This window comes from Pseudoliparis swirei, chromosome 17, assembly GCF_029220125.1.
Source record: "Pseudoliparis swirei isolate HS2019 ecotype Mariana Trench chromosome 17, NWPU_hadal_v1, whole genome shotgun sequence".
NCBI classification, from domain to species: Eukaryota; Metazoa; Chordata; class Actinopteri; order Perciformes; family Liparidae; genus Pseudoliparis; species Pseudoliparis swirei.
In genome coordinates, this window is record NC_079404.1 from 1,762,132 (window position 1) to 1,789,278 (window position 27,147).

Sequence of the window (27,147 nt, forward strand, 5' to 3'; positions counted from 1 at the left end):
CGGTAGAGCGCATACCTTCGCCGCAGCCACTTGTTTGGTACTTGGCATGAGAGTGTGGGGAGCTTGATGTCATGTGAACATTTTGGCATTAGTTGCATGCCAATTGGATAAAAATTGACTATGGTAAAAAGAAGATGTTGACCTTTTCATGACCTTGACCTTTGACCCGATCGATCCCAAAATCTAATCAAATGGTCCCCGGATAATATCCAATCATCCCACCAAATTTCATGCGATTCGGTTTGATACTTTTTGAGTTATGCGCACAAACGCGCGTGTCTGCGTGGGCGTACGTGAGAGATAACTATAAATCATCCCCAACTGTATTATTGCTGCAACGAGTTGCCTCGAGCTTTGAAACTTATGTGTGTTTTTGTTTTTACTACAGCAGTCAAGAATACAGAAGATCGACTACATTTTATTTTTTTGACGAGCTTCTCTGCATAGTAAGAAACTACAACTCCCAGCAGTCCCCTCGGCAACATCCATGCGCCGCAGTCAATCAGCTGTTGAAGCAACTGCTGACTATCTCCGCACAAGGGTAGCTCGTTTGTCATAAACCCAGACGAGGCAAACAGAAATTTATTTACAGAGTCCCAAAAAGGTGAACGATAAAAGGTAATTCAAATGGCCCTATATGGCAGAGAAGCGACCAGCTGTGTGTGCGCGTGCATGTGTCTGTGTGGACGCGGTTGTTTGTTTGTGTTTCTGTGGTTCGTGTAGAAGGGGACACGTACGGATTAAAGGGGATTTCAAGGCATGACAGTTCATGCAGGGTATCGAATGAGGAACCCGACCACCGGGGGCTGCCGGTGTTTGTGGTGAAGAGCCGGTGAGTTGCGTCACTGTCGGCTGCCGAATGTGCCGCTTTTGGTGACCTTGGAAGCCCAGCACTTGGAGGAAAAAACACGGTGTGTGTGTGTGTGGGTGCGCGCGCAGTGCTATATCAGTGACGAATCTTTAAAGTCCAACTTGTGAACGATCATGACATCTAGAAGTGATATTTTTAAATGTCCACAGACTATTGCGTGTGTGTGTGTGTGTGTGTGTGTGTGTGTGTGACGGGCCTTCGCGGTGGGTGTTAGCCTCCTGCAGCCCGGTACCGACCGTCCAACAGGAGCCTCATGGCACCGAGATGTGGCTTTTTAATTGAAAGCCCATTGTTAACATTGCCTGATTCGACGCTGCGTCCTAGAACTTATGAATTATGCCCAAGCGGAAGTCATTATGTGTGTGTGTGTGTGTGTGTGTGTGTGTGTGTGTGTGTGTGTGTGTGTGTGTGTGTGTGTGTGTGTGTGTGTGTGTGTGTGTGTGTGTGTGTGTGTGTGTGTGTGTGTGTGTGTGTGTGTGTGTGTGTGTGTGTGTGTGTGTGTGTCGACTCAAGATGATCCAGCATATTGTGCGGTCTATTTGCGTTGGAGATGGTCGTGATCACTATTTACTTCAATTATGTGGCAACCTGTCTGAAAGCCAAATTGCCCTCCTGATGGCACCCGAGGGTGTGTGTGCAATTTGGCCTTTTTTTCTTTTTCCAAGGCGTTGTCTCCCACATGCAAAATGAAAAGGGTGGCATTTTGCATGACATGTTCCTCTGCCTGGTATTTTAATAAAGGACACGGAGCTTTGTGCAACGTTCCAGGACTTTAAAGTTACACACATGCAAGAAGCAATAAGCCTATATGTCTGTGTCGACCTCCGGGATATTACACGTATCATCATTCATTGACTTTTTTATTGAGTATTACTCACTTACACCAACATTATCCTATTTATTAAGCTATTATTGATGCATGACTCGTGCTGTATTATTACAGTGTAAGACCGAGACGTTCTTTAAAAGGTTTCCCGGTACATGAAACCTCTTTGCGGCATAATAAAGCGCTTCATGGAGTCACTTTCCACTGCGTAAAAAGGTGCGTAAAAAGGTACGTAAAGAGGTGTCCTTTGGTGGAGGTTATTTCCGTTTGAAAACAACAAAAACAATAACGCCCCGTGGTGGCGTGTGTCACGGTAGACCTGTCTTGTAGCTTTGTTGAAGGACAGCTGTATTTACTGACTTTTGTAAATGAATAGGGGAGGTCCTAGAGGCAAAACACACACACACACACACACACACACACACATACTGAATCAGTTTCACATTGTAGCTCCGGAGTTCCTGCGTGGAAGGAAAAAAAACCGAGACGTGGCGCAACCTGGTGAATATCCGCCGCTGTGCGCTGCGCGGGTCTACTGGTGTGTGTTTATGAATCCTCCGTGGCGGAGTCACGCGGAGTGAGTTGTCCTCTTCTTCGTCTCCTTTTCGGCTAAATGGGTGATCACGCACTCGCGTCGCAGTTGCCCAGTCCCTCTTGACACCTCGCCGGTCGGAGGTGTCCCACTTCATCAGAGACTGGCAGCCCGGCGCATCCGCTCCTATAACGGCGACATCCATAATAATAAGAATAAGAATAATAAGAATAATAACTCCTCGTTTCCTTCCCCGTTGCAGCTCAGCAAACCATGCAGGATGATTTACTGATGGACAAAAACAAAGCCCAGCCTCACCATCAGCAAGATCCGACGCGAGTAGACCCCCCTCCCTCCACCCGGACCCCGTCATCGGAACCCACGTCTTCCTCATCGGAGTCGGAGAGCCCGTCGACCGGGAGCAAGCAGGCGGCGTCACCGCGGAACGGCAGCAGCAGCAGCAGCGAGGACACCGCGCCGCCGATGGAGTCGCCGATCCTGCCCGGGTTGAGCGTCCACCACCAGCCGCAGGAGACCGGCGGGCCCCTCTCCTCGCCGTCCTCCTCTTTCGGGAGCACTTGGTCCACGGGGACCTCGACCGCCGCGGACGACAGCTTTTTCCAGGGAATACCGTCGGTGAACGGCACCATGCTGTTCCAGAACTTCCCCCACCACGTCAACCCGATCTACGGGGGGAACTTCTCGCCGCAGATCGGTCTGGCTGCGCAGACCCAGCAGCAGCAGCAGCAGCAGCAAGCCCAGCTGAGGAGGTCCCCTGTCAGCCCCAGCCAAGGCTCGTTCCCCCTGCAGAGAAACGCGTATCAGACCATCATGAACCACAGCAAAGGGTCGTCGTCCTCGTCGTCGTCTTCTTCTTCTGCCTCGTCGTCCGCTTGGAATAATCACCAGAACGCCGCGTGGAGCACCGCCTCCAACCCCTGGAGCGGGCTGCAGGCGGGCCGGGACCCGCGCCGGGCGGTCGGCGTCGGGGTGCCGTCCACCATGAACCCCATCTCGCCCATGAAGAAGCCCTACGCCAGCAATGTCATCGCGCCCCCCAAGTTCCCGAGACCGGGTCCCCTCGGGCCCAAGCCCTGGATGGATGACAGCGCCTTCAGGACGGACAACGGCAACAACATCCTGCCGTTCCAGGTAAACACCTTCCAGTTATAGAAGGGCTTTTACCTCTGTTTTTGTCATCTAAAATATATATTGACCCATCTGACATGTTGTCAGTTTACCATGTTGGTCGACCCATTAAGATACTCAAAAGAAACGATCACTTCCGGAGAGAAAAAAGGCCCACAAAGTATCCTTAAGGTCACCCTGAACGCATCACTGGTTGTGGTCCACATATTATATGATATGGATTGATGTCAAAGTTAACTAGGGTCAAACTAATGATGGTTTCTCATAAATCACATTGTCAGTGTGTCATATTAATGTCGTTTATCTCCCCACACGCAGTGGTTACGGGTTATAGGCCTTCAATAACAACGCAATGTCAGAGGCTGTATTCATGATATTGATTTCTATAATTCAACATTCAGCGTCTGTCGCCCGGCTTGTGTTCCGAGGTTGAATAAATGGAAAAGGGAGACATCGGGTTCTTGAAAGCAGCACGCATCGACCGAGTCTCCCCCAGAAAGAGTCGCGGCTCGGTGCGCGGAGGGTTAACCTCCCGGCCGCCAGCGCACTGTGGGGTTTAAAGGACGGCGGACGCATTCAGGTCCGCCTCGGAACTTTCTAAACTCCCACTGAGGGGACCTCTTAACTTACAGCACGCTCTCCTTCTGACTCAGACATTGTTTTTCAGTGATGTGTGTTTTATAAAGGCTTCAAGAGTGTTTTAGAAATATAATATACAAACTACTAAGTCTATTAATGCCTATGTTAAACATTAACATATCCGTGGAATATTAATATTAATAGGTGCTACTCTTAATAATACTAATAACACTCGTAATTATAATGATGAGTTATTCTTATCGTGCTTTATAACTTACGTTTTCAACATCGTTGTTAGTTCATGTGCTCTCATTGTAATTGCAAGATGTTGGACGGTCCCTGAAGGCAACACCCGGCGCTTGTGATCGGATAATCGGGTTAATAATCGTATAAAAAAGTTCAGTTTGATGATGAGATTTTAGACGCTTATAAATTAGGATATTGATATATTGTTGTGTCCGACCTGGAAAAAGTATTTAGCGTTTACATTAAGAAGAAGATAATAATAATAAGCTCTTGTTATGGTTCCAACTAAATATTCTACATTGATGTGTATTTATGTTGTGTTTCTTCTGTACGACCATGAAAAGACCTTTTTTATTCAGTGAGTAAGTTATAAAACTCTCTGGTTACGTGTTTCTCCCATAGACCAACACACGATATGTTTATATGTTTATATGTTTATACCACAGCACGTCACCATCGTGAGATACTTTAGCCCAATGGGCATTACACATATAAAGGCAAAGGAGCCCTGCTTGTGATTTGAATACAGGATGAGTCCAGCGTGACTCCGGCCATGTGTTTCCCTCGTGTGTCATGCTGCCTGCAAGCCAACACGACAGAATAAGCCAGTCGAACGCCCCATTAAGTCACAGCCTACTTAAAGAAGGATCAGAGAGAGAGAGAGAGAGAGCACCGGCCGACATGTCAACCTGTCGGTGCAAGGCGAGCCGACGCGGGCCGAGGAAACGCGGCCCCGGCTCAGTGTGAAATTCCAACTGGCTGGAAACCCGTCCGGCCTTTTGAGGAGATAAGGATCGCGCGTGTCACTCGGGCCTCCGGAGGCTTCATTACACGCCGGCCGAGCGCCTCGGTCCTCGCGGCACCTGGGAGACGAGGTCAAGGGCCCACGCCGCACGGAGTCGCGTGTTCACTGAGCGGAAACTCTGGGAACGAAGTCGACTCCTCTGGCGCTAAAGGGTTAAAGGGACGTGTCGTCCCATATCTCAGTTAGGACAATGCAATAATCTCCACTTTGTTTTACTAGCTGGAGGCAGCGTCTTAGAAGAGGGATATATCTTTGTCTTTTTGTCCTTTACATATTATTGTTATTCGAAAACCACGGGGTCGGCCGGATGAGATGAGCAGAAGATATAAACATATAAACATGTAAACATATAAACATATAAACATGTAAACATGTAAACATATAAACAAATAAACATACAGCCAAACGTGTTGGTCTACTTATTGGGCCACATCAGCATCATGGCCACCTCTTAAAGGGCCAGTGTACCTGTATAAACTACTCAAACATAGTGTTAAATAACTCTCTTTGCATTTTATTATTGTTTATTTGAGTGTACAAATATTGTACATCAGAACATGTCTCTAATATTATAACATAAATCCATTTAATTTGAAACCTTCAAAATAAAAGCGCAGGATATTTTTCTTCAATTTCTTTAAGAAAAGGAGAGCGTTTATTTATTCATCGTAATGTATTAAAAACTTATGATTTTGTAGATTTTAAAGTGTTTATTAATCTTTTCAGTGAAGACTTTATTGTCCCTTTGTGTTAGAGGCTAAAGATTACCACAACTTTATGTGTGAAAGGGTTTTTATAAACATTAATTACACAAATTATGAGTGAAATATGAGTTTATTCATCAGTCGCTGATGCCTTTACAACACAATAACCAAAAAACACAAACACACATTTATTATGGAGAATAAAACCTTTATTCTCCATAATAATAAACACACAGGATTACAGAATCATTAGCAATTTTCCTCTAATGGAAAATAAAGACATTCAGATGAACAGCATGATGGAAATCAAGAGTTTTTTAAACATAACTTTTACATTTATTGGTACATTTGAATTCTTTGAGATAAGACGTACACAAACAAAAGTTTGGGGTCACACAGACAATTTGGTGTTGAAAACTCTCACTTTTATTTATCAAATTATTACAAAATTAATATAAAATCTAGTCAAGACATTGAGGAGGTTATAAATAATGATTTTTATTGTAAATATCATATTAATGTAGTTCTTCTTGTGGCTCAAAGGAAGGCCAGTTTTATATCTTCTCTCAGCAGCATAACTGTTTTCAGCTGCGCTCACATTAAAGGGTTTTAAAGAGTTTTATACCCCTCCGCTAGTCTTCTAAGGCGATAACACAATGTACCATCAGAACACTGGAGACGGGCCTCTACACACCTCTGTAGAGACTTCATGAACACCAGAGAATAGTCATTTACACTTTAACTATGTAGAGAGAGGATTTATGATTAATTTAATGTTATCTTCATTGATAAATAAGGACATTTCTAAGTGACCCCACACTTTAGAACGGTGGTGTAAAGCCTCTCGTTGTTTCGGCCCTTGATCCATGGAGCGTTGGGTGATGAGCGTTTGAAGGGCCGGTGGAGCCTCCTGGCTGTAAGTCACACCGAGCTGTGGAGACGTCCGCCCCTAATTGGAGGAGAGTTGTCACCAGGACGTCAGGTCGCTCAGGTCAGGGGGCAAAAGGTCAAGTGTCCCGTTCGCTGATGTGAAACCGGGCAAGTAGCTGAGCCTCACGCGGCTAAAGAACACCCGGCGTGCCGCTCTGGGTTTTCTCCGGACGCCCTTGTCTGAAGGTCGGCAGCCTGATGGTGATCTGGACATCTAGAGGTCATGAATGTTTGACCACGCCGGACGAGCAGCAGGACGAACGATGGACGTCTCCTCGCAGCAGAGCCTCCTCACTACCTCCAGTCTGTTTGCTACCGGTCTTTGTTGGATTTGGGACTTCGACTCGCGATTCCTTTTTATTGATTATGTCTTCATCAGCTTTTGATTTCCTAAAACATCAGAAGATAATCATAATAAAAGGTCCCGCTCAAGTTCCCAGAGCCCACGTCTTCGTTTTAAAACTGCTGCAGCCTTGAGGAAGATGAGTCCGTCCTTCCCTTTGTTTCCTCGTGTTTCCTCCTTCCTCACCTCTTCCTGTTGCTGTGTTTCAGGACCGGAGTCGGCCCTTTGATGCCTTCAGCTTGCACTCTCTGGAGAACTCCTTGATGGATATGATCCGGACCGACCACGACAAAGGTAACGCGCCCCCCGCCGGCGGCCCGCCGACCACCACCGCTGATTTTATATGGAGGAATCATTTTGCAGCTGAGGAATATTCTTTCGTCCGTGCTTACAGTATTTTATTTTTGTATTCTTTTGCTTCATGGGCATACGTCATCTCAGATTTATTTATATTTTTACTCTATTTGAAAAGGCATTTACCCAGAATGCCCGGTTCCTCACCCACGTCCATCCCGTCACAGACATTTCTCACATTCTTCTCATTGTGACTGGAATGGTTGTTTTACCTTGAGTGTGTGTGTGTGTGTGTGTGTGGGTGTGTGTGTTATAGAGAGCGAAGCACTTGTACTGTGATGTAAATATGAATCGGTGGTGAGAGAGTGTGAGGTGACCCCCCCCCCCCTCTCTTTCTGTCCAGACGGGGAGGAGGGCGAGGCCGTCTCCTCGATTTAACCAGTTTCATTTCTTAGCACTTGTTTGGAGAAGTGTTGGCTTCAAAGAGTGTGTGTGTGTGAGTGTGTGTGAGTGAGTGTGTGTGTGAGTGTGTGTGAGTGAGTGTGTGTGTGTTTTGTCGGTGAGAGTGAGAGAGACACTTTAAACTTTCTAAAAGCTCTTTAGTCCTGGGCGAGGGGCCACGGCGACGTCTGAACAAACAGGCCCTTTCTGTGGCAACACACACACACACACACGCACACACACACACACACACACACACACACGCACACGCACACGCACACGCACACACACACACGCACACGCCCCTAGACACATTCGTTTCTATGTAGTTCTGAACTGGGTCAGCTGAACTCATGTGTGGACAGCCACATATACAAACACACACACACACAAAAACACACACACACACACACACACACACCAGAGATTCTCCCCACGGCCTGGAAAAACCCCAGCAGTCTGACAGCAGCCACCATCGCTGCTGCCGGCAAAATCTACACACACACACACACACACGCACACATGCACACACACACACACACACACACACAGGAGAGCCACATTCAAATAGTTTCTGACATGTACATCAACTGTGACATTCCATGCTCAGCAGTCCTCACACTTTCACCCATAAAAATGTGTCTGCAGCTCGCGGCATGGCACTCCCCACACACACACGCACACACACAAACACACACATATGAACACACAACCTCAATGGTGTCACTGACCATTTTGAGAAAGTGTTAATATGTCCCTTAAGACCTCATGGAAGCTGTGCGTGGATCCCACCTGCAAAGTCTCTATCTCTGGACACACACACACACACACACACGTTGACTCACATGGTCTTACTCATGCGTCGGTTACGACGGGCACTGTGTGTTTATGAGTGCAGCGTTCAGAACGCCATCGACTTTTCTAAAGGGACAGTTGAGCCCAGAATAATAACGAAGACGTGTTTTTCCTCTCAGCTGGTTATCGATCTGGATTGTCAGCTAAATTAAGCAATGTGTGTCGACATAAATCGTGACTTACTTACTTCAGAGGATCCACAGAACTTATGTCATCTCTGGACTGTTGTCTTTCTACCAGGAACCATCATACGCCCCACATGGGGAGCTGCACCTAAACCCAGGGGGTCCTGTGCTCCACCATTTCTGATGCTATGCTAACCCCTGGCTGCAGCTTCATGGTTAGCGTACAGAGTCTTTCTGTGGACTGAAGCAAAGAACGACTAGTTCTGAAAGAAGCCTCCTAGTTTGTGCAAAGACGATCAGTTTCCTGTCGACTTCCCAGACTCCCCACCACGCGTTGGTCATGAAGTGTGATGTAGTAACAGGTAGAAGGAGCCGGAGGACTTGGTCTGACGAGAGCTTCGGATAAGAGGCGACACACAGGAGGGGAACCGGCCCGGGTCACATGAGGTGGACTCCATGTCTTGTACGGCTCGCTCTGATCGGGTAACGTTGCGGTGTAATGGCGTCCTGTGAGGGTCAAGAAGGTTGTGATCGAGACACTCGCTAGACCTTCTTGGCGAGGTCCTGGAAGGTCACAAGAGGAGGACCATGTGATCTTCCGTGGTGACACACTGAAGGTCGGGCCGAGGTCAAGGAAGTGGACTCGACCTCTCAACCTTTCAAACCCTCGTTGCTGGACCGAGATAAGCCTTGTGTGTTTAACCGCACGCTGCCGCCAGTCAACTAAGGTTCTTTGGTTACGGACGTTTTCATTTCAGTCCAGGCAACAGAACAAGTCCGGACTTGTTTTGCCTTTAAAACAACGACCTGTCAAAATCTCACGAGCTGTGAAATACTGTTGAAACTGTTGTTAGCGCTGCCAATCCAATCCGGCTGAACTGGATTCTGGAGACTCTATATTAGTATTAGTATTAAATGGTGTTACCGTTATCACTTTAATGACACATTTAATACCCGTGTGTGGTTGGCATATATATTTATTACCTTCTGGAAATATGCCATAACCAGTTTTCTACTGCACATGTAGTCCAATAGTTCCTCCGGTGACGGTTTTATTGCTGAAGGAACTTTGGTCCCGTCGTGAACGACTTGTCGAGGTTTGTTGGGTTCAGCTGGAGATGGAAGGAGAAGACGTAGACCGAGACTCACAGAGACTCACCGAGACTCACCGAGACTCAACGAGACTCACCGAGACTCACCGAGACTCACCGAGACACACCGAGACTCACCGAGATTCACGGAGACTCACAGAGACTCACAGAGACTCACAGAGACTCACAGAGACTCACCGAGACTCACAGAGACTCACCGAGATTCACTGAGACTCACTGAGATTCACCGAGACTCACCGAGACTCACCGAGACTCACCGAGACTCACCGAGACTCACGGAGACTCACGGAGACTCACGGAGACCACGCGGCGCTGTTGGGCAGAGGGAAGCACCGGGCGCCGCGATGCGACCATCATGGGCAGCTGGAGAAGAGCTCAGGCTCCCTGTGAGGAAATGTCACCAGGAGTCTCCAGGGCCCCTCGCCACTCCTGGGGAAGCAGTTGGCTCATGCCCAGAGCTATTTTCAGGCTTGAAGAGGACAACTGTCCCCCCCCCCCCCCCCCAATGACTAATCCTGACCGAGAAGGCCAGCTCGCACCGCGGTGCTGCTGCCCTCCGATGAGCAGAGTCACAGCTCGGATTGGGAGCGTCTCATAGCCGAGTCTCTGCTCTCGAGCTTTAAGGACGTTTCAGATGGTTAGACATTTGGGCTCAAACGCTGTCATTTGGTTGGAGGACTAACAACCAGTCCACCCGCATGATGGGAGAGTTACACCCCCCCCGCGTCGCACACGTGTTCAAACAGACGCTCGTGTGTGAACGTATGTTGGACTCCATTTGCCCTCCAGCCAAACCGGCTTCTGACTGGCTGGGAGAAGTGTGGAAATCCACATCTGTGGCCCTGCAGGGTGCCCACCCCCACCCCTCAGGTTGCTGCCCCCTCCCCCCCACTATCTGACTTCTGCAGCCGAATTTGTGGGAAACTTTTGTCGCGTCCGCTTGTTTTTCTACCTCTCAAAGTCCACGTTGCGTATGGAGGAGCGTGCTCGCGGCCTCAAGCCCCGCCCCCCACCACGGTGGTTACGACTCGGGCGCACAATTGTGTACCCGGGGGGAGTGTGTTGCTTCACCTTGTCTGTCCTTTAATTACTCGAGGTAGGCCGCCCGCCTGCGGTGCGTCGGGTAAAACGCTGCGTCGGCAGACTCTGACTCGGGGCCTAATTTTAAGTGCTCGGGGATCGAGGGCGTGGCTCTGAGATCGAAGGCGTGGCTCGGGGATCGAGGGCGTGGCTCGGGGATGGAGGGCGTGGCTCGGGGATAGGGTGTGGCTCGGGGGTCGAGGGCGTGGCTCTGGGAACGAGGGCGTGGCTCGGGGATGGAGGGAGTGGCTCTGGGATCGAGGGCGTGGCTCTAGGAACGAGGGCGTGGCTCTGGGAACGAGGGCGTGGCTCGGGGATGGAGGGCGTGGCTCTGGGATTGAGGGCGTGGCTCTAGGAACGAGGGCGTGGCTCAGGGATCGAGGGCGTGGCTCTGGGAACGAGGGCGTGGCTCGGGGATGTGGGGCGTGGCTCGGGGATGGAGGCGTGGCTCGGGGATGGAGGGCGTGGCTTGGGGATGGAGGGCGTGGCTCTGGGAACGAGGGCGTGGCTCGTGGATGTAGGGTGTGGCTCGGGGATGGAGGGCGTGGCTCGGGGATGGAAGGCGTGGCTCGGGGATGGAAGGCGTGGCTTTGCAGCTGCCGCTGCACATCATGTCGAGAGGCTGAAGTGTTCTGTCCGAAACGAGGTTGACTCTTTCTGTGTGTGTGTGTGTGTTTCCTCTTTTCTGTGGCTGCTGTCCGTGTTCTGTGTCACATTGAGTACATTTGGTGTCCGTTCTTTTCATGTTTAACATTTCATCCTTTCCTTTCTTTTCCTCCTCTCTGCGCCGCAGGACGCATGGGCCTGAACTTCCATCATCCCGGAGCGGAGCACATCATGCCGTTGAACAGTAAGGACACATTTCGGTTGTTTTCCGTCCACAAAAATTGCACAAAATCTCAAAACAATCCAGTGCATGAAGTACGATGTGTTTCCTCTGGGTGTCCCACCTTGAGAACAGGAAGTATTGTTATGTACCCCCTCATACCCCCTGAACCGCGGTGGCTATCCCCTTTGCTAACGTCTGGATTCCCTGACACCGTAAACCTCGGACAGACTTCTCACCACCTGTGAATAGCGCCTCCAAAAATACCCCAGTATTTAAACTCGATCCCTCCCGGTGTCCCACCGGCCGGCAGATGACCGACGGTAACGGGAGATGAGCCAGAGACAGAAATCCGGTCTTTAATCCCACATGCGGCCACACGGATGCCACGAGGCGTTCCAGGCCGCTCCGAGTGCTCTCCGCTTGTGGATATGATCCGGGACGTGATTTCTTAAAGCCCCAAACAAGCCCTTTAGTTATTTTAATCACGCAGCCCATCTTTTTGGTTTGAACCTCAGAAGATGTAAAAGTCTTTCCGGACTGGCGATCGGTCAAAATCAGCGAGGCCCTCGCTCCCTCTCATGTCGGGTAGACACACGGCATTTCCTTCTGGAAATATGCCATAACCAGTTTTCTACTGCACATGTAGTCCAATAGTTCCTCCGGTGACGGTTTTATTACTGAAGGAACTTTGGTCCCGTCGTGAACAACTTGTCGAGGTTTGTTGGGTTCAGCTGGAGATGGAAGGAGAAGACGTAGACCGAGACTCACAGAGACTCACAGAGACTCACCGAGACTCACCGAGACTCACCGAGACACACCGAGACTCACCGAGACACACCGAGACTCACCGAGACTCAACGAGACTCACCGAGACTCACCGAGACTCACCGAGACTCACCGAGACTCACCGAGACTCAACGAGACTCACCGAGACTCACAGAGACTCACAGAGACTCACCGAGACTCACCGAGACTCACCGAGACTCACCGAGACTCACCGAGACTCAACGAGACTCACCGAGACTCACAGAGACTCACCGAGACTCACCGAGACTCACCGAGACTCACAGAGACTCACCGAGACTCAGAGACTCACGAGACTCACAGAGACTCACCGAGACTCACGAGACTCAACGAGACTCACAGAGACTCACCGAGACTCACCGAGACTCACCGAGACTCACAGAGATACACCGAGACTCAACGAGACTCAACGAGACTCACAGAGACACACCGAGACTCAGAGATACAACGAGACTCAACGAGACTCACCGAGACTCAACGAGACTCACAGAGATTCACAGAGATACACCGAGACTCACCGAGACTCACCGAGACTCAACGAGACTCACCGAGACTCACAGAGACACACCGAGACTCACAGAGATACACCGAGACTCAACGAGACTCAACGAGACTCACCGAGACTCAACGAGACTCAACGAGACTCAACGAGACTCAACGAGACTCACCGAGACTCACCGAGACTCACCGAGACTCAACGAGACTCAACGAGACTCAACGAGACTCACAGAGACTCACCGAGACTCACCGAGACTCACAGACTCACCGAGACTCACCGAGACTCAACGTGACTCAACGAGACTCACAGAGACTCACAGAGATACACCGAGACTCACCGAGACTCAACGAGACTCTCCGATCGGCCCGGATGGCCCATGCCGGTCTGCAGCGGTTCCCTCCCTGTTGTCCGTGACGATGAGCGTGGACGGGGACGCTCCTCCTTCACTTCGTCCCGTGAGCGTCGAGGCGCTCGCTGTCAGGGCCACCGGCTTCATCGGTGGTTTTATAGCACTTGAAGTGACGGAGAAAGGATGTTAGGAAAGGAGTCGGTAAGTGTAGACCTTCTAGAGCGTCGGGTTTATCGGCGTTGCCCACGTGACGGCGTCGTGGTCCTCAACTCATCGTGCCGAGGGAATCCCTCCTCCCCTCCTCTCCCCGGTGGCTGAGTTCTCGCTCCCTGAGGCTTCTGACGCTTTCCCACGCAGCGCTTTTTCTTAATTCTGCCCCGGTTGCTAGGTGACTTTGTTTCTGCCAGACAGTGAGAGGGCGAAGCTGAAGAGAGGCTGTCCAGGTTTCATTTAGGTGGAAAAGAGAGAGGGGGGAGGAGGGGGGGGGACCAGATCTTTTTTAATGAAAACATAGCAAGGGAGAAGAAGAGGGCTCAGAGACAATATATTTCCCGAGATGAAGCCAGAGGGGCCGGTCACACAACGGGGCTCTCGCAACGCAGAGGACCTTATTGGTTCTCTGGAGGCAGTGAGTCTGCAGGATCTGTGTGGTGAGTGGGGGGAGGGGCTTGGATTCGGGTAAAGGCCGATGGAGATTGGAAGATTTTAATAGATAAAAGAAAAAAGCTGGAACCCGATCCTGGAACGCGACGTGGACGTTTGTTCTGGATCTCAAATAAAGGAGGTCTGCTTGCAATGGAAGGTTGTCGACCGAGATGAGCAGTAAGCTACTGAGTGGTTTCATTTTGAAGGTAAATAATCTGAACTCGAGGTCTTTTTATTGCTTCGTTCCCCCAGGCAGCATCTCATGCTCCCCTCAGTGGATGGAGATCAGTATTTATGGACCTTAAGTCCCTTAATGGCGGCTGGTTGGCATGGAGCGGCCGTGGCATGAGGCTGGAGCTCCCGGGGGGGAAGCTGGGAGGCGTTGAGTTCTCTTTATTGACTTCACTTCAGTGACGACGAGCATGAACAATAAAAGAAGAGACGAGCGGGAGATCTTCTTGACGACGCTCACATGTGAGCAGCCGAAGAGATATCGTCCCTCACACCGCGGCCCCCTTCCACATGGCGGCCTCGCTCTGCCCCCCCCCCCCCTCCCTCTCCTCTCCTGTGGGAAGTTTCCACTCGCACCTCCTGGCCTCCCGCAGCTGATCCCAGAGCAGCGCGGTAATCCTCCACCGGGGGGCCGTGGTAATGACTAACCTGCACTCGGCTCCTGGATCTTCACATGTGATAACCGTGAGCGGCGGCCATTCGAGGGGCCTCAAAACGCAGATTCTGATCTCGATACTTTACCCCTAAAATGTTGACAGCCCCCCCCCCGGCCTCCTGCCGGGTCTGTGTGCCACAGCAGGTGCGTGGCCGTCTGCAGGTTTCTCTGTCGTCTCAGAGATGTTGGAGACACTTTTTGTTTATTTGCCACAGAATACCCATGTCTCTGTATCTCTTCCCCCCTCCTGCCTCCCTCTCTGCCTCCCCTTGTGTCCCCCCCTCCCCCTCCCCCCCTCCTGTGCAGCCCGGAGCTATGGCCGCAGAAGAGGTAACGTGAGGCCTTCTCTCTCTGGGCTTCTGCTTGCCACGCCGAGTCTCTCTCTCTCTCTTTCTCTATCTATCTCTCTCTCTCTCCCTCTCTCTCTCGCTCTCTTTCTCTCTATCTATCTCTCTCTCCCTCTCTCTCCTCTATCTCTCTCTCTCTCTCTCCCTCCCTCTCTCTCTCTTTCACTCCTTCTCTCTCTCCCTCCCTCCCTCTCTCTCCCGGGGGTCATGATCTGCTTCCGTCTGTGCTGTGATTTGAACGTCATATTCATTTGAAACAGTGATGTGGAGCCTTGTTGGCGAGAGGAGGACATCTCCTTCTCGTCCTCTGTTTCTGGTTTCTGGTTGTCTCTCCGCTCTGAGTCGGCGTCTCGTCGTCACGTCTGTGAAACTCAAACACGTGCGGCTTGATCCGAAGAGAGATCTCGCCACCGTTTCCAACGCGGCGCCACGTTGATCCAGAGCTCCTGTGAAGGGCTCCGTGACGCCGACTCAGAGGGGCCTCGTCGCCTGGCTCGCCTGGGCCTGGAGGGGCTCCTGAAGTTCATTTGTTTTGCATTAATCACGTGTTTCAGCAGCTCAGAGGAGCTGCTGCCTGAGGCGGAGCTGCGTGGAACACAACGCACTCCAAGCGAAACACATGAACACATCAACACATGAAACACATGAACACATGAAACACATGAAACACATGAAACACATCAACACATGAAACACATCAACACATGAAACACATCAAACACATGAAACACATGAAACACATCAACACATGCAACACATGAAACACATCAACACATGAAACACATCAACACATCAACACATGAAACACATGAACACATCAACACATCAACACATGAAACACATCAACACATGAACACATCAACACATCAACACATCAACACATGAAACACATGAACACATCAACACATCAACACATCAACACATGAAACACATGAACACATCAACACATCAACACATGAAACACATCAACCACATCAACACATGAACACATGAAACACATCAACACATGAACACATGAAACACATCAACACATGAACACATGAACACATGAAACACATGAACACATCAACACATGAAACACATCAACACATGAAACACATGAAACACATCAACACATGAACACATGAACACATGAACCACATCAACACATCAACACATGAAACACATGTACACATCAACACATGTACACATCAACACATGTACACATGTACACATCAACACATGTGCACATGTACACATCAACACATCAACACATGTACACATCAACACATCAACACATGAAACACATGAACCACATCAACACATGAAACACATGAACACATCAACACATCAACACATGAACACATGAAACACATCAACACATGAAACACATGAAACACATCAACACATGAAACACATGAAACACATCAACACATCAACACATGAAACACATCAACACATGAAACACATCAACACATCAAACACATCAACACATGAAACACATCAACACATGAACCCTGATGGAGATCAGAGGAAGCACTGGAACTTATTAGAACCATCACCTAGTGGAGAACCGTTCCTTTGAGGCACCTTTAGAGGTTCTTTGAAGAACTCTTTAAGGACATGGTTCTTTACAGAACCCTGGTGTGAAAGGTTCTTTGTGGAACCATAAATGGTGCTTTAAAGAACCATGTTTAGAGTTTCTTTGAGGCACCTTTATAGGTTGTTTGAAGAATTATTTAAGGAAATGGCTCTTTAAAGAACCCTGGTGTGAAAGGTTCTTTGTGGAACCACAAATGATGCCTTAAAGAACCATGTTTGAAGGTTCTTTGAAGAACTCTTTAAGGACATGGTTCTTTACAGAACCCTGGTGTGAAAGGTTCTCTGTGGAACCACAAATGGTTATTCTATGGCGTCACTCTGGAGAACCATGTTCGGTTCCAGGTGGCCCCTCCATGTGTGTGTGTGTGCTGTCGTTCGGCATGCTGAGGTTCCCTCTCCTCCCCCACCAGGTCGTTCCTGTCTCTTCCCCTTTGAAGACGGTTTCCTCGACGACGGTCACGGCGACCCCTCCTTGACCCCGGCCCTGAACTCGCCGACCCGCTGTCAGAACGGAGAGCGGATGGAGCGCTACTCCAGGAAGGTGTTCGTGGGCGGCCTCCCCCCCGACATCGACGAAGGTGAGGATACCTTCGTCATCTGTTGGGCTCTTCTTCAGCTCCTCCCTGCTGCGGGCACTAGGATGTATAGTGTGTATGCATTATACATCATAATGCATACACACTATGATGCATAATGTATGTACATTATCACAGGAAGCGTCCCAGTGCAGCCTGTTTGAGCTCCTTGACACTCATGGCTGAGGATATTAATTTTACAAGCTATTAAGCTATAATAAATGTCTCTTTTTAAAGTTTGTGTTTCGCCAATGAACCCAAAACCAAAGAACTTATTCAGAGAGGTCGTTGGTTCTCACAGGTAAAGGAACAGCTGAGGAACAGTGAGAAGAAATGTGCTTCTTCACTTTCTTCTCTCACATGTGTGCATCGCATATGAAGCTGCCGCCGGCTAGCGTAGCGTAGCTTAGCACGAAGATCGGGGTGGGGGGGGGATCTGCCCCCAAGGCCTGTGAAACCAGCTGCTTGTACCTGCACACGATGCACCTGATGGACGAGCCCTCGGCTAACGGAGAGATTCATGATTCCGGATGAGCCCGTGTTCCTGTTTCAGAGGCTGCCGCCGCCGCAGGAAACGGGAACACGGCGAGCGGACGAACAGCGGCGGCGGCGGCTCCGCGTGGAGCTCAGCGGACGCATCTCACATGACGGCATCTTGACGTCTTTGAATGACCGTTTTCTTCTGTTTCCGTCCGTTTCGCAGATGAAATCACCAACAGTTTCCGTCGCTACGGCCACCTGGTGGTGGACTGGCCGCACAAAGCCGAGAGCAAATCCTACTTCCCACCCAAAGGTAACGGCCGCTTCCCGCCTGGTTTCCCAATGAATCACCTCGGGCAGCGCTTCTTCTTTTAAAGAGGTTTTTGCAAGGAATTATATTTCCCAGAATTCCCGTGAGCTCATGTTGGGCAATCGTGGACGGTGTGTGTTTGTGTGAGCGCCCCCCGGTGGCCATCGCCCCTCCATCACCCCTCCATCACCCCTCCATCACCCTCCATCACCCTCCATCACCCTCCATGACCCTCCATCACCCTCCATCACCCTCCATGACCCTCCATCACCCTCCATCACCCCTCCATCGCCCCTCCATCACCCCTCCATCAACCCTCCATCAACCCTCCATCGCCCCTCCATCGCCCCTCCATCGCCCCTCCATCAACCCTCCATCACCCCTCCATCGTCCCTCCATCGCCCCTCCATCGCCCCTCCATCGCCCCTCCATCGCCCCTCCATCACCCTCCATCACCCCTCCATCAACCCTCCATCAACCCTCCATCGCCCCGCCCCTCCATAACCCTCCATCACCCTCCATCACCCTCCATAACCCTCCATCACCCTCCATCACCCTCCATGACCCTCCATCAACCCTCCATCACCCCTCCATCGCCCCTCCATCAACCCTCCATCACCCCTCCATCAACCCTCCATCGCCCTCATCGCCCCCTCATCACCCCTCCATCACCCCTCCTCGCCCGCCCCACCCCCTCCATCAACCTCCCTCCCTCCATCCTCCATCGCCCCTCCATCGCCCCTCCCCTCCATCCATCGCTCCCCCTCCTCTCCATCGCCCCTCCCTCCCTCCATCCCCCCCTCCGCCCCTCTCCATCACCCCTCCATCAACCCTCCATCGCCCCTCCATCACCCCTCCATCACCCCTTCAGGCCCGGGGGATGCAGCTCGTGTCATATTAGGAAATCTATTGAAGACGCTCTGGAAATAACTGACATTCCACAGGCCGATGGTAATACGCTGCATCTGGAGCCCCCCTCCCCCCCCCTCCACACACACTCTCATTTTTAAACATCCCTTTAAAAACAAATCGTGCTCGAGAGGATTATTTTGAATCGGCTCGACACTAATATCCAAAGCCAGGAGGGAAACATGCAGCTTCCTTTTATGGGAATGAATGAGCCGCCGCCATGTGAGGGGGCGGAGTCACGCGGGACGAGAGCTCTGTGTGGGATTCATCACTCGGATTCAAACCCCCAACTCAAAACCTCTGAGGGAACCTGCCGCACTGACCTGGTTGTTACACCCGCTCCACAGTAACTGTCCGGGAGGCTGGGCAGACGCTGCTGACGTCAGCACTAAAAGCTTTAGGGTCGAGAGCGAGGGAACATCTGTGTGTGTGTGTGTGTGTGTGAGAGGGGGGGGGGGGGGTCCTTTCCGAGCTCGGTCAAGTGGAAAAGACGGCGGTCCCGTTTCTGTCCCGGATGAGTCGTATCTCCAGTGTTGGGACTCGCGTAGAGGAGCTCTGACTTCACGTCTCCTCTCTCGGGGTTTATTTATTATATTCACCTCATTCTTTACTGGTTCGCTCTGGTGAACTCACCACATTCTAGAGCTGGATATTTCCCTCAGGATACGGTGGAGATCCAGACCCACAATGCACCTGTGGCCAGAACGTTCCCCTGGTTTATATAATATAATAATAATCTACAACTTACAATGCGTCACCCGACTTGATGCTGCTTTTTACTTTAAAAAAAAGAAAAGAGGCCCCAATAAACTCTGAGTCCTCTGGTTGCTCTGGTTGCTCTAGTTGCTCTGGTTGTTCTAGTTGCTCTGGTTGCTCTGGTTGTTCTAATTGCTCTGGTTGTTCTAGTTGCTCTGGGTCCTCTAGTTGCCCTGGTTGCTCTGGTTGTTCTAGTTGCTCTGGTTCCTCTAGTTGCTCTGGTTGATCTGGTTGTTCTAGTTGCTCTGGTTCCTCTAGTTGCTCTGGGTCCTCTAGTTGCCCTGGTTGCTCTGGTTGCTCTGAGCCTCTGTGTTGATGCCAATGAGCTTGAAATGTGTCGGAGCTATTTCTGCGATGGGGGCCCAGAGGGAGGAGGGGGCGGAGCCTGAGAGCTATAAACTGCTGATGCCACGCCGCACCACAGCGAGCCGGACGGGGTCAACGGCCCCGAAAGGTTTAGAAAGAGAAAGAGAAAGAGAACGAGATGCCGTCGCCCCCGACCGCTCGTCCTCCTGCGGTGATGCAGCAATGGCCGCTACCGCAGGACCGCATCTCACTGCGGCCTCGATGCGTCCTCTCACTCTTCTTCTTCTTCTTCTTCTTCTTCTTGGTCCATGTTGAGGCAGAGTCACAGACCCTCGTCCCTCTCGTCCCGGTAGATCTGCCAGTGCAGCAGCGTGAAGGAGATAATCCCAGATTTGAGTCCCGCGCTCGCTCCGTTTCCATGGCGTCGCGGCGGGTCGGATCCGGCCGGTGAGGTAATGGAGGAGCAGCAGAGCAGCCGGCAGGTAGCGGAGCGTATTTATAGAGCGCTGAGACCATCTGGGTCCATAACTCCAGAGTCACCGGAGAGGATCGACTCCTCTGAGCCGCTCGGTGTGGAGAGCTCCGCTGGCCCTTAGCTACCGTCAGAAGCTAATTAGTTTAGCTCGCTATAACGCGCTAATCGGTGGAACTGCTCTCCAGATGCTGTTCCCTGTGGGCGGAGCCGAGTCTCAATGCTACGCTAAGCTAACTAGCTTCACAGTGAACGCATCTCTTCTGGCATTCAGGGGTCGGTCACCTCCCGCTCCCCTCGCCCTCACCTTCTGCATTCCTTCTCTCACTCTTCCCCCCCTCCTTCCTCCTGTGTCTCTCTCTCTCTCTCTCTCTGTCAGGGAACACGCCGTTCCCTCCTTCAGACTCCCTCTCTTTCCTCTCACCTGTCTCCTCTCTCTTCTCTATTCTCTACCCTCCTTCCTCCTCTCTCCCTCTCTCTCCCCTATCTTCTCTCCTCTCACCTGTCAGAAAGAGGGAGAGAGAGAGAGAGAGACTACTACAAACAAAGGTCTCTGGGTCCACTTGTGCACCTCAGGCCCACCACCACACCTCCACCACACCTCCACCACACCTCCACCACACCTCCACCACACCTCTACCACACCTCCACCACACCTCTACCACACCTCTACCACACCTCTACCACACCTCCACCACACCTCCACCACACCTCCACCACACCTCCACCACACCTCCACCACACCTCTACCACACCTCCACCACACCTCTACCACACCTCTACCACACCTCCACCACACCTCCACCACACCTCCACCACACCTCCACCACACCTCTACCTCCACCACACCTCTACCACACCTCCACCACACCTCTACCACACCTCCACCACACCTCTACCACACCTCCACCACACCTCTACCACACCTCCACCACACCTCCACCACACCTCCACCACACCTCTACCACACCTCCACCACACCTCTACCACACCTCTACCACACCTCCACCACACCTCTACCACACCTCTACCACCACACCTCTACCACACCTCCACCACACCTCCACCACACCTCTACCACACCTCCACCACACCTCCACCACACCTCCACCACACCTCCACCACACCTCTACCACACCTCCACCACCTCCACCACACCTCTACCACACCTCCACCACACCTCCACCACACCTCCACCACACCTCCACCACACCTCACCACACCTCCACCACCTCCACCACCACACCTCCACCACACCTCCACCACACCTCCACCACACCTCTACCACACCTCCACCACACCTCCACCACACCTCTACCACACCTCTACCACACCTCCACCACACCTCTACCACACCTCTACCACACCTCTACCACACCTCCACCACACCTCTACCATCCCCACTACCGGGTCTCTGCTCTCGGCCTCGTGAAGACGTCTCTGAACTCTTCCCACCGGAGCCACTCCCGGGAGTCGATTCTTGCACAGTTGTTTTTCGGAGCCATGTCAGCCATCTCATCAGAGGCGGAGGCGACTGCGAGGAGGCAGGAATGTCCGGGACCGTGAATAATTACACAGAAGAAGAAGTGCGGAGGCCCAGTGGGATTGGGGGGGGTACTCTCATGTTTATCGGTTGTTGCCCAGAGGACAAAGTTTAAAGCATCATGGTCACACGGCTATATTTATATATATATGTATTTATTTCCCTCCAGGCTACGCCTTCCTGCTCTTCCAGGAAGAGACTTCTGTCCAGGCCTTGATCGACGCCTGCATCGAAGAGGACGGCAAGCTCTACCTGTGTGTGTCCAGTCCCACCATCAAAGACAAACCGGTAGGACAAGCTCGCCGTAGCAGTAGCAGTAGTAGCGGTAGCGGTAGTAGCAGTAGAAGTAGCGGTAGAAGTAGCAGTAGTGCTAATAGTAGCAGTAGTAGCAGTACGGTAGCAGAATGGTAGCAGAACGGTAGCAGTGGTAGTAGTAGTAGCGGTTATAGTAGTGGTAACAGTAGCAGTAGCAGTTGCAGTAGTAGCAGCAGTAGCAGTAGTAGTAGTAGCAGTACTATTAGTAGTAGTAGCAGTAGGCTACTAGTAGTAGAAGTACTAGTAGTGCAGTGGTGCAGTGGGTGCCAGCAGTGGTAGTGGTGGTAGTGGTAGTGGTGCAGTGGTGGTAGTGGTGGTAGCGGTGGCAGTGGTGGTGGTGGTGGTGGTGGTGGTGGTGCAGTGGGTGGTGGTGGTGGCGGTGGCAGTGGTGGTGGCGGTGGTGGTGGTGGCGGTGGTGGTGGTGGTGGTGGTGGTGGCAGTGGTGGTGGTGGCGGCGGTGGTGGTGGTGGTGGTGGTGGCAGGTGGTGGTGGTGGTGGTGAGTGAGTGGTGGTGGTGGCAGTGGTGGTGGTGGTGGTGGTGGCAGTGATGGTGGTGGTAGTGGCAGTGGTGGTGGTGGTGGTGGTGGTGGTGGCGGTGGTGGTGGTGGTGGCAGTGGTGATTGGTGGTGGCAGTGGTGGTGGTGGCGGTGGTGGTGGTGGCAGTGGTGGTGGTGGTGGTGGTGGTGGTGGTGATGGTGGTGGTGGTGGTGGTGAGTGGTGGCGGTGGTGGCGGTGCAGTGGTAGCGGTAGCTGGTGTAGTGGTAGTAGCAGTGGTGGTGGTGGTGGTAGTAGTAGCAGTAGCAGTAGTAGTAGTAGTGGTAGTAGCAGCAGTAGTAGCAGTAGCAGTAGTAGTAGTAGATGAAGTTTTCTTCCAGTCATCAGAGGCTGATTCCTGATGTTTGTTGTTAGTTGTTGACAGATGTCAGGGCATTCATAGGATCCATCTTCTCTGGATCTGAATGTTTGTGTGACTCAACGACTGAGCGACATCGTCAACAACAACACACACACAACACACAACAACAACACACATCCTTCATACGACCTTCTTCCTCCGTGTTTCCAGGTCCAGATCCGCCCCTGGAACCTGAGCGACAGTGACTTTGTGATGGACGGCTCCCAGCCTCTGGACCCCCGCAAGACCATCTTTGTCGGGGGGGTGCCGCGGCCGCTGCGTGCAGGTAACTCGCTGAACAGGAATTGGGGATATATATATATATGCAACCAAAGGCTCTAAACTGGCTCCGTAACGTCGGCCCAGAGGCCGAAGCGATCCCCCACTCGAGTTTCCAGGAAGCGGGCCAAGCGGTCGTCGCGTTAAGAATTCATGGCGTGACGGAAGGCTCCGGCGTTCTGTTCTCGGGATAAACATCGCCGGCCGCTCCGCAACGTGACCCCGACTAATTATACCGGCGGCTCGAGCCCGCCGCCCCGATGAAGAGGAGGGGTCGGATCTTCACGTCGATCACAGAAGTTACCGCCTCTCCCTGTTTCTCCTTCCCCCCCAGTGGAGCTCGCCATGATCATGGACCGGCTGTACGGCGGCGTCTGCTACGCCGGCATCGACACCGACCCCGAGCTCAAGTACCCGAAGGGCGCCGGCCGCGTGGCCTTCTCCAACCAGCAGAGCTACATCGCCGCCATCAGCGCTCGCTTCGTCCAGCTGCAGCACAACGACATCGACAAACGGGTGAGCGAGTCCACGAGAATCCACACGAGTTTACGCGAGTCCACGCTAGGTTACGCTAGTCCACGAGAATCCACGCTAGGTTACGCTAGTCCACGAGAATCCATGTGTGTTCACGCTAGGTTACGCGAGTTCACGCTAGTTCACGCTAGTCCACGTTAGTTCATGCTAGTCCACGCGAGTTCACGCTAGTCCACGAGAATCCATGTGTGTTCACGCTAGGTTACGCGAGTTCACGCGAGTTCACGCTAGTCCACGTTAGTTCATGCTAGTCCACGCGAGTTCATGCTAGTCCACGCGAGTTCACGCTAGTCCACGCTAGTTCCCGCTAGTTCCCGCGAGTTCACGTTATATTCGCTAGTCCACACGAGTCCACGCAGGTTTCTCGCAGTAACGGAGAACCGGTGGCCGATAAGTAGCAGGCGCGTAGGGACGGTTTGATTATAGGCGCTCCCCGTACATGCACGTCCACTTGGGGGCCGTGGCGTGCAGACGGGTTATTCTGGGCACGCCGGACAATTTTCAGCAGGGGCAGACACACACACACACACACACACACACACACACACACACACACACACACACACACACACACACAGAGAGAGAGAGAGAGAGAGAGAGAGAGAGAGAGAGAGAGAGAGAGAGAGAGAGAGAGAGAGAGAGAGAGAGATTTTTGAAAAACACTTTATTTCAAATTTTTTCAGCCTTTACATAGCTTTTAAAAAAATAAAGTGCTTTAAAAAAATCAGGTTGTTTAAAATAAAAAACACCACAACCAAAAACCATTAAAAACAAATAAAACATAATCTACCTAATAAAAAGCTCCTCCTCCACCACAGAACAAACAATACCGTTAAAACACCAGCGTTGTTTAAAAGCATCCAGGTCTCCAATGTGTTTATAAAACCTGAACTCCAGCTAGAGTCTGGCTCTGATGTTACAGAGCCACACTGCCCTGGCCTCCTGCCCCTCTCTGTTTTCCACCCGGGACTTTCTCGTTAAATAAATGGCCATTTTGGCTTAGCCTGATAAAAAGTTTAGGAGCTGCCACCACTCGGCTCACCTTCTCCACCTGATCCAGGAGGATCACGACCGAGCCGTTCATTTTGGCGGCGGACTTCATGCTGCCGAACCCGACTTTCTTCCCGACTGCTCGGGCCAATTCCTCCACGCTGCACGAGGAGTCACCGGCGATCTTCATGCCGTGTCTTCTCGTAAACAGGGGGGGGAGGAACCGGGCCAAACATTTGCGCCACGCACCGAGCCCGGTGAGGCACCGGCAGCGGGAAGACACCCAGAGAAAAGAACCAAATAACCACCAAACAATTTAAACTAATGTGAAACCAACTAATACACCACATAAACTAAATACAAACAACTATGAAAGAACAGAAAAGAGAGAAACACACAGACAACGCTCCGCAGCTCTCACACACACACCCTGTCACTCTGACGCTCAGCGTGAACTGAGAGAGAGCGAGAGAGGGAGAGAGAGGGAGAGAGAGAGAGAGAGAGAGAGAGAGACAGAGAGAGAGAGAGAGAGAGAGAGACTGGTCGTCAGCCAGGAAGCCGAGTCGGTCCACCTGGGATCTCAGCCTCTGTTCTTTCGGGTCCGGGTGTCTTTGTTCTCACCACTCAGGCCCTTCATGGAGGCCCAGAGGGTTTTGGTAAAGACACTCGGGTGGAAATGAAGACGTCGTAAAGAATCTCTTTCCATTGCTGAACGTCTTGTTCACCAGTTGATGATCGGACGCCGCAGCTCGTCAACCTTCGTCCGCCGGCTCGATCTGGGTTTTCTGAACGGTGTCAGACCTCAGCCGGCGGAGAGAGAGACTTTCACTGCAGGAGGATTTAATAACCTTTCATTTTGCGGCCGGGCTGTAACGAGGTTACAGCGTCCAGCCCCGAGCTCTCCGGGCGTCTCCATGGAAACCGAGCTCTCGTTTCTCGATCCCCTCGGCTCGGCGGTCAAACTTGTTTTCGCTGGCGGACGAAACAGGAAACCCGCTGGCTTCTGTTCGAGAGGATCGAGGACACGAACATGGCGGCCACTTTGTGTCGGTGGGGGGTAAAGACGGCCGACACTAAACCCCCCCCCCCCCCGTCTCCCTCAGGTGGAGGTGAAGCCGTACGTCCTGGACGACCAGATGTGCGACGAGTGCCAGGGCGCGCGCTGCGGGGGAAAGTTCGCCCCGTTCTTCTGCGCCAACGTCACCTGCCTGCAGTACTACTGCGAGTTCTGCTGGGCCAGCATCCACAGCCGGGCCGGCCGCGAGTTCCACAAGCCGCTGGTGAAGGAGGGCGGCGACCGGCCACGGCACGTGTCCTTCCGCTGGAGCTGAGGGGGCGGCGGGGGGGGGTCGCCGAGTCCGCCCCGCACACGACCTTTAGAAACCCCGCCCCCCCCACCCAGGACCGCGCTGGAAGCCCCACCCACAGCCCCGCCCACAGCCCCGCCCCCTCCACCCGGCTCCACCCGCAAACACCTCGCGAAAAAAATGAAAGCATAAAAAAGAAGAATAGAAAGACGCGGGACTCTCTTCATCCCACGCATTGGGGGGGGGGAAAAGTCTATCAGCTTAGAATTTGCACTTTGGCACAACACACACACACACGCACACACACACCGGCTACTTTCAGTTCCCTGGTGGTTGGTACTTCTGGACTGAGAGGCGGGGCCATACAAATATTTAAAAAGTATATATTTTTTGTTTGTTTTGTACCTATATATAGACACACATAGATAATTAAACATTTTATTTTATGTAAAAAGGAGCATGCACTTATTTTGAAAAGCTGTAGTTATTTTGCCCCGACGAGAGAAAAACAAACTAATTTACCAAAGGCGAATGAAATGAAGGCGATGTAGCAGGACTCCACGGCGGCGTCCGCTCGCAACTCTGAAAATATGAATACCTCATTCGCGAAATCAGATGAGTTTGCTTTTGGTTTCTAGGTCTTTTATTTTTATAACAACATATTTGTGTCTGTAAATGTGACGCTAGCTTTGCTGCTAAGCGACCCGATACCGCGAGGACTTCCTTCAGGCCGTGGGGGAGAAGGACAAGAGAAGCACCCGGTGGCGTGGAGCGACGATGGCTACCTTTGAGTGGCGGGGGAGGGGTGGGAGGGGCGGGGTCACGGGGTCGCCCCCCTAACTGCATGTTTATTTCAACCAGGT

At 51.8% G+C, this 27,147-nt stretch overlaps 1 protein-coding gene and 1 long non-coding RNA gene across 6 annotated transcripts; one reads left to right on the forward strand and one right to left on the reverse strand.

Moving 5' to 3' along the window:
• The first annotated feature begins 489 nt into the window (after positions 1-489).
• Positions 490-27,070, forward strand: cpeb3 (cytoplasmic polyadenylation element binding protein 3). 5 transcript variants are annotated; one of them, XM_056436320.1, is made up of 11 exons: positions 490-618; positions 2,492-3,381; positions 7,195-7,279; positions 11,686-11,742; positions 14,992-15,015; positions 17,024-17,191; positions 17,892-17,981; positions 22,134-22,252; positions 23,346-23,460; positions 23,788-23,969; positions 26,081-27,070. In XM_056436320.1, exons 2-11 carry the CDS (start codon positions 2,503-2,505, stop codon positions 26,306-26,308), a joined length of 1,947 nt encoding a protein of 648 aa, XP_056292295.1. In that variant the 5' UTR covers positions 490-618; positions 2,492-2,502; the 3' UTR covers positions 26,309-27,070. The 5 variants fall into 5 exon arrangements, with proteins under 5 accessions (XP_056292295.1, XP_056292298.1, XP_056292299.1 ...); XM_056436323.1 differs by lacking the exon at positions 490-618 and adding an exon at positions 654-832; XM_056436324.1 differs by lacking the exon at positions 490-618 and adding an exon at positions 893-911.
• On the reverse strand, positions 1,713-2,634 carry LOC130207645 (uncharacterized). The gene is made up of 2 exons (XR_008834313.1): positions 2,548-2,634; positions 1,713-2,415 (listed from the first exon to the last, which is right to left on the reverse strand). It is a non-coding gene; the product is annotated as an uncharacterized LOC130207645 (long non-coding RNA).
• Positions 27,071-27,147: the final 77 nt, after the last annotated feature.